At 46.8% G+C, this 13,144-nt stretch overlaps 1 protein-coding gene across 1 annotated transcript; it reads left to right on the forward strand.

Moving 5' to 3' along the window:
* The first annotated feature begins 1,081 nt into the window (after nt 1-1,081).
* Nucleotides 1,082-11,891, forward strand: LOC141984377 (serine/threonine-protein kinase PDIK1L-like). The gene is made up of 5 exons (XM_074947393.1): nt 1,082-1,160; nt 2,947-3,575; nt 4,790-5,006; nt 7,500-7,746; nt 9,509-11,891. The coding sequence occupies exons 2-4, from the start codon at nt 3,030-3,032 to the stop codon at nt 7,727-7,729; spliced, it is 993 nt and encodes a 330-aa protein (XP_074803494.1). The 5' UTR covers nt 1,082-1,160; nt 2,947-3,029; the 3' UTR covers nt 7,730-7,746; nt 9,509-11,891.
* The last annotated feature ends 1,253 nt before the right edge of the window (nt 11,892-13,144 follow it).

Genomic DNA, 13,144 nt, shown 5'->3' on the forward strand with positions numbered 1-13,144 from the left:
CCTTGCGAGGGCCATGGGTTTTTTGCTATAATAGGACATACAAATCCTTGGTTGATGGGAGGGCTAGGCTGTGTGAGATTGGCAGGGAAGGGGCCTTGTAAGAAGGGAACTGAAGGAGTATATTGTGGAGGCATGAAGAGGTCATGGAAGAGAGCAGGAGGACGAGACAAAGGGGTTGGGTGCGTTGGGCAGAGAAGGGGAAATGAGTATGGGGAGCAAAGAGGCCAGCCAGAGCTGAGTTGTCGAGTGTCGATGCTCTGAAACGGGAGGAAGGCAAATCAGGGCAGGGCAGAGCTTTGAGGGTGGGTGGGAAGAGGACAAGATGGGGGGCGGGGGTCACAGCAGCAGTGACAGGAGTTGAGTAGTGTGGGGCTTCCAGGGTACAGGGTGGCCTGGAGTGTGTGTGAGTGGGTGCTGGGGGGGGGTTGGCAGGTCCTGTCTCAGGGGGCGTGCCCCAGAGAAGGGGCATTGCGATCTGTTGTTTCATTGAGTGGCTGGAGGAAGAGGGAGGTCCCAGTGTGAGGGTCCGCTACAGGATGCAGACAGTGGTCAGCCCTAGGGGGAGATGGTGGGTCTCACCGCGGGGTGGGGGGGAGGGGGAAGGGTAGGGTTTTGGCCCACCAATGCCACAACTGCACAGGAGATGGGCGGTAGTCTACAGAGATTACAGGCCCCAGCCTGCAATGCGTTCCATTGACTCTAGCAGTAGGCCTCTGTAGTTTGTTGAGACCACGATTCCCAGCAGGCATTGGTGCCATCTAGGAGTAGTCAGGGCTCATTTTTGCGCAAGGGATGCTGGGATTTGGAGTTTCCTTGCCACCCGCTCTTCAGCACGCGTCCCAGCCGGTCTTCAGAGCGCATGCGCAGTAGAGGCGGGGCTGTGCTGTGAGGGACCCACGCTCAGGGGGCGAGCCCAAGTGTTCGCTGGTTGGCGGGTGCGTGACTGCGGCTCCGCCCCCTGCGGCTGCTACTTGGTGTGCGTGCGCCCGAGGCTCCGGCCCCTCCTCGCTGGTTGGCTGGCGCGGGCCAATGGGCTGTGCCGCGTGGCGGTGGCGGGAAGTGCGGCGGGCACCGGCCGGGTAGGTCCGCGCGGGGCGGTAACCGCGGCGGCAGAGCCGGGTCTTTTCCCCGGCCTGAGCGGAGCCAAGGAGGCGCGGGGGGTGAGGACCCCGCGGCCCTGAGCAGCCTTCGCCCCAGTGTGCCGGAGGCTGGGGTGGTGGCCCGGGGTGGGGAGCTGCGGCGGTGGGGGCTGGGCCGTTGGTGGGTGAGGGGGCAGGATGCGGAGCAGGGTGATGGCTGGGCCGTGGGGAGGGTGAGGGGTCTGGGGGGCGGGAGGTAGGATGTGGTGATGGCTGGGCCGTGGGGAGGGTGAGGGGTCTGGGGGGCGGGGGGCAGGATGTGGTGATGGCTGGGCCGTGGGGAGGGTGAGAGGTCTGGGGGGCGGGGGCAGGATGTGGTGATGGCTGGGCCGTGGGGAGGGTGAGGGGTCTGAAGGCAGGGGGAGGTTGTGGTGATGGCTGGGCCGTGGGGAGGGTGAGGGGTCTGGGGGTGATGGCTGGGCCGTGGGGAGGGTGAGGGGGCTGGGGGCAGGATGTGGTGATGGCTGGGCCGTGGGGAGGGTGAGGGGGCTGGGGGCGGTGGCTGGGCCGTGGGGAGGGTGCGGTGGCTGGGCCGTGGGGAGGGTGCGGTGGCTGGGCCGTGGGGAGGGTGCGGTGGCTGGGCCGTGGGGAGGGTGCGGTGGCTGGGCCGTGGGGAGGGTGCGGTGGCTGGGGGCGGTGGCTGGGCCGTGGGGAGGGTGAGGGGGCTGGGGGCGGTGGCTGGGCCGTGGGGAGGGTGAGGGGGCTGGGGGCGGTGGCTGGGCCATGAGGAGGGTGAGGGGTCTGAGGGTGAGGGGGCTGGGGGCGATGGCTGGGCCGTGGGGAGGGTGAGGGGGCTGGGGGCGGTGGCTGGGCCGTGGGGAGGGTGAGGGGGCTGGGGGGCGGGGGGCAGAATGTGGTGATGGCTGGGCCATGAGGAGGGTGAGGGGTCTGAGGGTGAGGGGGCTGGGGGTGATGGCTGGGCCGTGGGGAGGGTGAGGGGGCTGGGGGCGATGGCTGGGCCGTGGGGAGGGTGAGGGGGCGGGGGGCAGGATGTGGTGGTGGCTGGGCCGTGGGGAGGGTGAGGGGGCTGGGGGCGGGGGGAGGTTGTGGTGATGGCTGGGCCGTGGGGAGGGTGAGAGGTCTGGGGGGTGGGGGCAGGATGTGGTGATGGCTGGGCCGTGGGGAGGGTGAGGGGTGTGGGGGCAGGATGTGGTGATGGCTGGGCCGTGGGGAGCGTGAGGGGTCTGGGGTGTGGGGGCAGGATGTGGTGATGGCTGGGCTGTGGTGGGGCTGGACTGTGGGTGATGATACAGTGGGTGCATGTGGCTCGTCAGCGAGGGACTGGGATTTGGGACTGCAGATGTGGGCAGTGGAGGTTAGTACTGTTGTGAGGTGGGGTGAGGCTGAATTAGAGTTCCTGTCTGTTCAGCACCTTTGGAGAGACTAGTGTTGGCAAACCGGCTCTGTCTAGAAGCTGCTGTTCAGGTCATGTCTTCCTCCTTTTCTCCCCTAGTTGTGGGGTACACTCTGCACTGGGAAGCTCACCTTTCTCTTTACCAAACATTGTTCGTTGTGTTCCCTGTTGATGCAGCAGTTTAATTCTGTACAGTGCCATTCTGCAGTGTGGTTATAGCAAACTGTGCAGCAGGACTGTGCTGAACAGTGATTCTTGAAAGCTGTCTCCATGCTCGATTTCTTCCTTAAAATCCCACTGTTGCTACCAATCCCTATGCAACAGGTTTCTATGTTCCAAGCAACACACAATAAAATATAGACCACTAAAATAAAGGATGAAACAGAAGCACATGAAGCACTGCGGGGTGAGCTGTCAGATTTTTACCAAACTTTTCTTGTCTTTCTATTTCAGGATTTTCCTGCAGGTGAAAGTCTGAGGAGTGTTATGACTTCAAAGGTCTTTTTTGTCTGTTGCCCATTGGGCCACAAAAAGATATGGCTGCAGAAGCTAAGTACAGCATTGTAAGGGAAGTGGGCCGAGGGAGCTATGGGGTAGTTTACGAGGCAGTTGTCAGTCAAACCAGAAACAAAGTGGCAGTGAAAAGGATGCATTGTAATGTACCTGAAAATGTGGAACTGGCTTTGCAAGAGTTCTGGGCCCTGCAAAGTGTCCAGAGCCAACATGAGAATGTGATCCAGTTAGAAGAGTGTGTCTTGCAGAGTGGCCAAGTCTTTCAGCCAATCAGCCGCCAGTACAGGAAATCCGACAGTCATCTGCTGCTGATTGAGACCTGTCTGAAAGGGCGGAGATGCATGGACCCCAAGTCTGCCTGTTTTGTGTGGTTTGTGATGGAGTTCTGTGATGGTGGAAACATGAATGATTTTTTGCTGTCTCGCACTCCAGATTCACAGCTGAATAATAGCTTCATGCAGCAGCTGAGCAGTGCTGTTGCTTTCTTGCACAGAAATCAGATTGTGCACAGAGACCTGAAGTCGGACAATATTCTTATTTCCCATAGCCCTGGAGGTCCTTTAGTAAAGGTAAGAGGGTAATCCTTCTTGCTGCTGCTCAATATGTGGGTGAAGTGTTATGCCAATTGCATTACTTGCACTGAGTTGGTCACTTGGGTAACATTGTAATATTCAGTTTCCTCATTTGTTTCCTTCCCTTTGAACTTTTAGAAAAGGATGGGCAAGTCACTTGTATGAGTCTCAAAAGAGGATTTTGGTGAGGATGTGGGGCAGTCAGTTGCCTTTTGGACTCTTCTGGGAATCCTGAGAGTATTTCTGTAGCATCTTTCACGCACAAGACATTCCCTTAAGAGGAACAATTAGGGCTAATTCAGTTTTAAACCACTACCTAGCCACTGTGTTCCTGATCAGTGGTGGAATATTTTGTCACTGAAGGCAGCAGGGCACCTGTGATTTCAGTGCAATCACACTGCTGGGTCCAGGACCTACTGGGGCTATACTTGGTACCACTGAGACTAGAGGGTTGCCATGCTAAATTGTAGAGGGTAAAATTGCTGGCAGAGAGGGACATTTTAAATACACTCTGCACTAACCAATTGCAACTAATTGTACTATGGTTCCTGCTTTCTGGAACAGGTTAATTTGTCCTTGGGGGGTATGGGAAGGAAGCATGAAGATATTGAGAATAAGGTCTTCAAAGGTTTATACAGCATCTTCCCTTCCCTTACTGGTGGACCTACAGTCCTTATACACTTGTCAACACTTACAATATTGTAGCCTCTAGCACTGCTTGCTGTTTTGGAAGCAAGAGGTTTTCTTGTCTCTTGCTTCAACCGGGCTCCAGCCATGGGTCTTTATGGTTAAAATGAAGATTGACTAATTCTCTTCCTTACAGTGACAGACTAAAAACAAGTCTGTCTTTGTAATAATTCAGTAGGAAGAGCAGCTTAGCGGCCAGGAAGTCAACTCACAGTTTACTCCTGAACTCCCAATTCCATGGGAGTTCCAGTAGTTAACCTAGAGGATGGTAGGTCTGTCCCTTGTGGGTAATCCATGTCTTGGCCCTCCAGATTAGTATTGGCATATGCTTTCACCTTTGGAACAGCCAAAGGACAATCAAACTGAAGTTTTGTTATTCAATACAGATAATAGTGAATACAATAGGGTTCAGAGCACTCAATATAGCTACCTGCTCAACTGCTGTTCTGTTCATGCCTGTATGCACAGTACAATGTTATAGGTAATAATGGTGACCTTCTAATCTCTTCCCTTTTCGTATATAGGTAGCAGACTTTGGCCTGAGTAAGATATGCCAGGGGAAAGTGAATGTGAACCAGCATTGTTTCTCATCAGCCTGTGGGTCAAACTTCTACATGGCACCAGAAGTGTGGGAAGGTCGCTATACTGCCAAAGCTGATATCTTTGCCCTCGGGATCATTTTCTGGGCTATGGTAGAGAGGATTACCTTCAGGGATGGAGACTCTGAGAAGGAATTGCTGGGTGAGAGTAATTGCTGTACAGCCAGCAATGAGCCCTAATTTACAGATCATTCTCCTACCCTATCCCCAGCAATCCTCTAAGCCATGAAGATCCTTTTCCCAGGTATAGTCACATCACCACCCTTTTTCCTGTCATAGTATTGGATATGGCTTCCTCTGGAGTCGGTCAACATTTCTCCACGTCTCCACCAGAGGTACTGCCAGAAATCCGTAAAGCCATCTTCCCCTTTCTCCCTACCCCTTTCCTCATGTTGAGTCCGCTTCCTCTGTGGGACTCCCCATCCTTTAAGTCCTAGGAGCAACATGTTATAGAGCACATTATCTTACTTGTACTTTTGTCTGAAAGCTTTGTTAGACTTTTGTGATCTCTACTGCTTTTCCATTTACAAAAAAACTTTTGTGACATAAACGGCTAGGAGAAGAAAACTTGTCATCTGGCTTGGGACATCCATTGAGGATAGGAGGTTGGGAGATCAACAGGTGCTCAGCAGAAATGGGACTAGCTCCAATGAACTTTAATCGACCAACCAACCAAAGAACTCCAAAACAAAACCCCCAAACATATTCAAAAGGAAATACTGAAACTCAGAGTTAAATTCCATTGGTGAAGCATTTTCAGTATATCCACACTCTACAGTCAAGATTCAGCAGCGTTATAGCCATGTATGCTTTTCCAGTGGTTTTCAAACTGATTTGATCACGCCCCCCTTCTTTGTGTTTGTAGTGATTTATGTGCCCACCTCCAGGTACACAAGTACATATACCAATATATGCTTCACTTGAATGAGTTTTGGTGTCTTTGTTTTTCAGTTGAGTTGTTTTTTTCTGTTGCACGAATGAGCCAATGATCCATTGTAATTAGAGCAAAAGCAAAGCTGCAATTGTGGTCCATGCTGACACTTAAATGTGCAAATGGATTAACCTACAAATGGCAATTTGTATAATGCTAGGCAAGCTTAACAGATATCCATCGAAATGCACAGCGCCATCTGAGGACCTGATATGTCTGGAGGAATCAGCTTTGCTAGTTATTCATTGCTGGGGGTAAAATGTGCATAGTAAGATTGGGGTTCCCCCCCCATCCCCTAAAGCTTCTCATGCCCTCCCGCCCCCGAATACAGTCTGCACCCCCCCAGTTTGAGAACTGCTGCCCTACCTTGTTACCCCTGCTGTAAACCTATCTTTCCTTGATGATGGGCTGATCTACAGTTGGTACATTTTGTCCTGCTGATAGTGATGATATTTTTAAAGGCCACAAGGCAAAGGAACCATCCAAAGGATTGTAAGGACATGTAAGAAAATCGGTTATAAAGCTGGAAGGGATGTTGAGGTCATCCTTAGTGCTGTGTCTGGCTGAACAAGATTCTATAGCGATGGATGATCTGTGATTCTAGGAATATCTATTGCAGTAGAAAATCCACCTTGAAAGAACAGAATGACACTCTTTCATATGAGCATACTAATCAGAGGCATCTCAACTCATACTCAAGGAAGCCCAATATACATAACGTACACATTTTTTTAAATGTCTGACATAATTTCAAGTCACAATAAAGGCATTCAGAGAGAGGTTCCTTTTACTGAGCCGCTGCTTTAAGTTTTCAAAACATCATGGAATTAAGAACTGAGATCGTTCCTTTTCAAAATGCCAAACAGCAAAAAATGTTTTAGTTCTTGGCTAGAAAAATAGTAAATATTCTGGGTCTGAGACCAAGGCACGAACAGACTTAATTAAAGTTTATTCAATAGCCATCCGCCAACTTGAGATAAGAGACTTGCCTGGCTAACCTCCATATGCACATCGGGCACTTATTCCATGCTTGCAGCAAGAGCAGAGCAGCTTGACTGAGCAGAGCTTTCTTTGCTGTCTCTTTGGAACCCAGCGAATCTATTTTGACCAGTGATTTTATTTACATTTCTGTTCCTTAATTTTGCTGAGGAGAAGCTGTATCCAGCAGTCTGGATAAAGGTAAATGGAACATACTGTCATTTAATATTAAAAATTGTTTGACTTAAATAACTGAATCACTATTTGCTTAACTTTTTTCTAAGTCATCTGAACCAAACACAACCTGCCTTTGTCTTTCTTAGAGTTTCCAGTTCTACTGATGCAGTAAAATTAATTGAAAGAGTAGAGTAGGGGAAGCTTTTTGCAACAGGCTTTTCTCTTTGTCAAATGGTTATAGGGATCACACGCAATGTCCTGTGCAGACTAAATTTAAAAGTGTGTTTCTGTTTCCCTCTGCTTAATGCACACTTGTGCTGAAATGGGGATGTGACAAACTTGAGGGTTCCTGTTTTGGTATTGAACTTCTTCTGGGGCTGATATCTTACAACACTTGGCAGTAGCCTCTGAAGTTGGGTTTCACATGCTGTGATCTTTTACTAATCTTGTGTTGCTTGTCAGATGGACGTGTGCTGTGGATGAACTTATTCTTGTGTGGATTCTCCTTTTCCCCAATCTGACTTCTCCCTCTTTCCAAACTATGCCCAGGAACCTACATCTGTCAAGGCAAGCAGCTTATTCCTGTTGGGGAGGCGCTGCTGGAGAATCCCAACATGGAACTGCAAATTCCTCTGAAGAACAAGAAGTCCATGCCAGACGATCTTTGCAGACTCCTGCATGACATGTTAACTTTTAATCCAAAGGAAAGACTGGACGCCTTCCAACTAGAAATTCGAATCAGGAGAATCTCTTATGGCAAAAAGCGCCAATGCTCATAGCAGCATGGTGTGATCAGGTTGGTGTCTACTGGGCTTCTCATTTCAAACTTGCAATCCTAGTTTTTGATACGGACCTGATTGGCCTAAGTTCTTTAAATCTAACAGCAGTTCCCTAGATTCATTGCTTGGTTTCTTTCAGTTTGATTGCACCCTTCGCTGTCAGGATAGCTGCTCTATAGAAGGAATATTTTGGGTTCAGTATATTGTATGGCCCCATGAGTGGTAACTGCTCAGCATGCTTATAGGTAATAGAACTGGAGATAAGAAACCAGTGTCAAATTAAGCTGTTTATCCCTAATAAGTACCTGTGATGGGTTTTGCACACATTCGTTTCTGTGAGTTACCACATATTTTCCACGTGTGGATTCATCTTAAAAGGTGGTGTTTGGCACTCTTCCATGTTAGAAAAATGTGAGTCAGGTTATGTAATGAAAAGTTGACTGTTAATGCCAAGAACCCTATCAGATTGGGGGTCGTGTTATACTAGGTAAGGTGCTGTACACAGAGAAAGGTGGGGTTCCTGCCTCAAACTGCATTTACAAAAAGGCCTCAGTCCTGAAATAGAATCTCCTAGAATGTGTCCCTGTGCCCTTCCTGGGCCCCTATGAAAATCATGCTGCTTATTAGGTCTGACTTTGTGCTCACACTTGGAAAATTTTGGCCCTGGTCATTGCATGTTATTGTGTGTCCTTTTTTGTTTTATTTTTGAGACTAGACAGTATCAGCTTTAAAACTTCAAGTGTGTACAGCACAGATTTCAGAAATTCTTCCTGTCAAATGTTTTGTACATTATAATGAGGAAGCAGTAAGCCGTTAATAGGGTAGTGACCAAAACACTTAATTCTGTTGCAAATTACATTAATTCACTGTAATTTTCTAATTGTTGCCTCTATTTTTAAGTCTGCTATAAGACTGTTCTCCATGGTGGACTGCAGAAACATTAGTTGAAATTAGCTGCAATAGAGATGATACCAAACTTTATAAGACTATCCATCACCTTTCTTTTGCCCCCAAAGTGGTCTCTTGCATCCTTTCCTCAGTGATGGAAAACCCCAGCTTTCTTCCTGAAGAATACTGGGCTCTCTCAAACCCACCAGGCGGAAGCACAGTTGTCTATAAGGGTTGCTAATAAGTAGAGTTTTTTTTTTTTTTCCCTTCCTGCAGCTGGGAATGTCCTTCTGGCACCTCTAGCTCATACCAGCCTGAGAAGCAAGTGACTCCAGCCTGAAACTTGTGGTCTAAGGCACTGTTATGCCCAGCAGTACACTAACTATCAGATCAGTGTTAGATTGTTTACTGTCATTTGACTGTGAATTCTTAAGCTAATGGAGTAGAAGAGCACAAATGATGCTGTAGAAGATTGTGAAACTGATGATGTTTCCGTGGTGGTTGCAGTGTTTTAACAGTAAATCTGGAGACTGAAGTCCTCTCTCTGAATTGCAGGTATAGCAGGCAGGGCAGTGCAAATTCCCCCACAAAGCCCTATGTGGCTGTCTCAGTCACCTGCTTCAGCAGTCTCCTCTCAGGAGACAGGGTAGCTCACTTGATGCTTGTTCAATTTTTGACCTCTGTTGAACCAGTACAGTGGTGGCTTAGCTATGTAGAAAGTTGTACCCTAGGAATTGGTCTCAAACCGCTAACCGTAAACTAGAAACTGAATCTACCTGCTAACATGTAATCTGAAATAAGGGTTCTTGTTCCTTGAAATGCTAGTCTAATTAAAATCTTACTGAGAGGTGTGGTGATGAGGTCTTTGATTTTGACTGGCTTCTTCCACAGGTCCTGTATTCTTCTGTTACCATCACACAAGCATCCTGACCAATACCTCTGAATTCTCCTTGGATTAATGGTTTGACTCTGAGGGAGACTGGTCAGAATAAATCTTGACTGCTTCCCATTTACCCCAATGGTTGTATGTAAAGGAACAATTATTTATTTGTATAGTAATTTTAATACGCAAGTCTTATATAGATTGCCCAGTTTTTTTAAATGGAGTATCGCAGACTGACCCTTCACTTGTATCATAGTGAAGAAGGATGTTGGTGACTGGGGCAGCCAGCCTTATCAACTCAGTGGCCATGCTCCGAAGAGTCAATTCCAGTATAACCTGTTCTTGGTACAGCAGATGGGGATTGTCTTGTACAGTGTTTAATTAGAGCTTTCCTTGTAATTCCTTCATTCCGTGGGACTTGGCAGGTAACTAAATGGTGGCTGTTTTTGAAAGAGTTGGCATGGTGTAATCTAATCTAATGTTTATCCAAAAACTTTCTAGCAGAAACAGAATGCATTTTCATCACAGTAGTTTGTGAATATTCTTGCTTAGATTAACAGAAATGCATTCTTAAAATAAATACAAAGACTTTTAATATGCCAAATTGTTATTGGAATGTATGCATCACTATCACTTTAAGTAGTTTAGAGACTGAAGCTGCCTGCTGTGTTAGCTGTTTGTCCCAGCTATTCTGACATGGGAAATGAAAAGGACTGAACTGGAGTACTGGCAGGTAAATAGGGACTCAACCTATTTCCAACCTGTCTGAAAATAGTTAACACCTGTGGGATTGATATTTTAACTCTTTCTAAAAGCCCTTAGTTCAAGGAAGGTAACTAAGTAGCCTTGGTTTTCCTTCCAATTCTCTTCTCGCCCTATGCTCTATTTTAACTTGTGGTTTGGAGGTGGGCTACAGTATCTTTAGACACAACTGATTTTATGGGACAGGAATGTATTGTCAGAGGAAGAGAGAAGAGACCCCCTCCTTTTGTCTCAATGTATGCCTATGCCATACAGGAGACCTTGCCAACACACAGGCATGTTGGGAGAGGGTATTGGGGGAAGAAGACTGATGTGAAGACTTCACAACAGCACCATTTATGGAGGGAGATCAGTGCTTGGAATTAATGGCAAAAATTGTTTGAAATATGTTACGGATTTTTAAAAATTAATCAGATCTCTGGGCCTTGTCCTTTTGCTGTGGGTGCATTAGCTACTGGCTGCAAAACAGTCTCCATTCTCTGTCCCCTTCCCTTCCATTCTGGCACAGAACCGTGACTGCAATATAAAAGCTTCTGCATTCCCTCATCTTAAGTCTCTATAGTTAGAACCTTCCCTAGAATATAAGCCACACTACTTACTTGTTTGATCTGGAAGCCCTAGTGGGCTTCACAGGGAGAAGTGGAGAACTTTCCCTATGGCTTGATGATGCCTACCTCCGTAAAATGCTGCACTGCATAGATATCTTGCAGACTCAAGACATCTGAGCTCTAGCTGTAACCATCAAATAACAAACGAATATCCATGATCTGAGCTGCTGCAGGAACATAGCCAAAACTCTCCTTTACCAAACTCTTGGAAAAACCTCAGAATCTTAGTGCTGGTGGAAGTTGCTGGCCTGGCAGTTATAGAGTGAGGTAGCAGTGCAAATGTTTGCTCTACATGCTGCCCTGGACAAGTAGATTAGCTATAGCCAATGAAAGGAGTTGGTTCTTCCCAGCCAGTTCAGCATTGCTCAGAGGGATATGGTTGGATAGGTTCAAGCAGGTGAGAATGGGAGTCTGAAACTCATTTGTCGTCTGGAAATTTTAGATGTTGTATTTTGAAGAAGGTTCTTGTCTCATTAAAGCAATGAGACTATTAGTAATTTATGCTTTGGCTTTGGTCTGCTCTTCTTCCCATACAATACTGCCCAATTTTACCTGTTGCTGTGGCTTTATTTGTTTCTCAAGTTAGATGGCTCATATCTCATGATCTTTCTTAGAAACTATAGCACCAGCTGAGTGTTTTTTGCTAACCAGCTTTAGGCTGCCAAATTGTTCAACCTGCTTTACTGAAGAAATTATTCTTTAAAATGTATTTCTTCTTCCTTCTCTCTTCACTCCCACAGCTATTGAAACTGTGCTGTCTGTCTCTCCAGTACCATCTGTTCTGGGAACAGGCAAGTCTGCTAGTCTTGTGGAACCATCATAGTTGAGGAAGAGTCAAACTTTGGAATGTAGACCACAATTAAGATTGCACCAGGCAATAAAACCACTTAGAGGCACTTTAAATGTTTGTATGGCACAGGGTTGGCTACTCACTGCAACTCTTGCTTGTTTTGTCATACTTTGTTGATGATCTCCACAGCCTCTATGTTAGAAATACTTATTTGTATGTGTGCATTTTTGTTACCTCAGACTGTGTATTTTAAATTTAATAAAAGGTTTTATACAGACACCTTATATCCCTGCTCTGGTCATGAAGCACTAAATCGTGACACCACCTACACAGAAGGAATGATGTGTGTAAGGTGGATGGCCCTGGTGAAAGCTATTGCTTCAGTGAGTGAAGAGAAATATTTCTCAGCTTTTATTATTTACATGACTAAAAACTAAATGCTCTCGGGGGAGGTTTGGAATCTGCTCTTGGTTATCTGTCTTGTACTCCTGACGTGCTTGTTCCTAAAACTCCCTCTCGTCTGCTGTCAGCACCACATTGTCACAAACAGGGACAATTCTGTAGACCTTGCACAGTACTGGGACTAGATCACCTAATAAATCTCATCCATTTTTTACTTCTATTTTGTCCTACAGAAGGTAGCACTTTTTGAGAATTGAGCCTATAGTTGGGGAATGCGTGGAGTTTATGTATGGAAGGCACAAACTGAACATGAGCATGGCCTGGAATAAAGAAATATTCTACTTCCATTCTGTAGGGGAGAGGAGGACAGAAAACTGAACCTTGTGAGTTTCTATGCTACCAAAGTTTCTCTCTTCAAAGTTAAACTATAGTAGTTTCAAGAAAGCAAAATACAGAAAATCAGTTAGTTGCCTTCAGCTTGGGCCTAATGTGCATTTTGTTAATTTGAAACTATTTCCATGACAGACAAGTTTTATGTGAAGAAGGAATTTTGAACTAATCTACTTTTTATGTTTGTACTACGTTGGCATAATATGGTTGGTTATTCTACAGCAAGTGCTTGTGTTAACTTGCACAGTCCTGAGAACTGCTGGTTTCAGAACACTTAGACTTCTCAGTATGAAAGTTTGGGACTAAAAGCAATGTTAGGGTTACAGTAAGTGAATGCCACTGTGCCTAGTCCCTAGCTCTTAAATACTGAAACAGGATGGCTTCTGTAATATTTGAGCAGTAACACTAGCTAGAGTTATCATGGATCTTTTGCAACTGTGTATTCTATGTATGAAAATTCTTTCAAAAGATTAAAATGCTAGGATTGAATAACAGCCTATGCAAAAAGGGGGGAAGTCTATTCAATCCTGCTAGAAAATGGGAATACCAGAGCGCAAACACCCCTGGCAGAAAGTGAGCATCTTGTCCCTGACTGAAAACAGGGAAGGTTGAGTTGGTGGGTTGGCTGTTGACGAAATTGGGCTTGACTGCTTCTCAGCAGCTTGAGGCAAATGGGGAGGGGCTTCTGACAT

This window comes from Natator depressus, chromosome 3 (genome assembly GCF_965152275.1).
Source record: "Natator depressus isolate rNatDep1 chromosome 3, rNatDep2.hap1, whole genome shotgun sequence".
NCBI classification, from domain to species: Eukaryota; Metazoa; Chordata; order Testudines; family Cheloniidae; genus Natator; species Natator depressus.

What these genes read in the sequence shown, in the direction of transcription:
- LOC141984377 (XM_074947393.1), top strand. Translation starts at nt 3,030, where the DNA reads ATGGCTGCAGAAGCTAAGTACAGCATTGTAAGGGAAGTGGGCCGAGGG. An exon ending in CTGGAGGTCCTTTAGTAAAG is followed by an intron (nt 3,576 to 4,789) that starts GTAAGAGGGTAA and finishes TTTCGTATATAG; the next exon opens with GTAGCAGACTTTGGCCTGAG. An exon ending in CTCTGAGAAGGAATTGCTGG is followed by an intron (nt 5,007 to 7,499) that starts GTGAGAGTAATT and finishes AACTATGCCCAG; the next exon opens with GAACCTACATCTGTCAAGGC.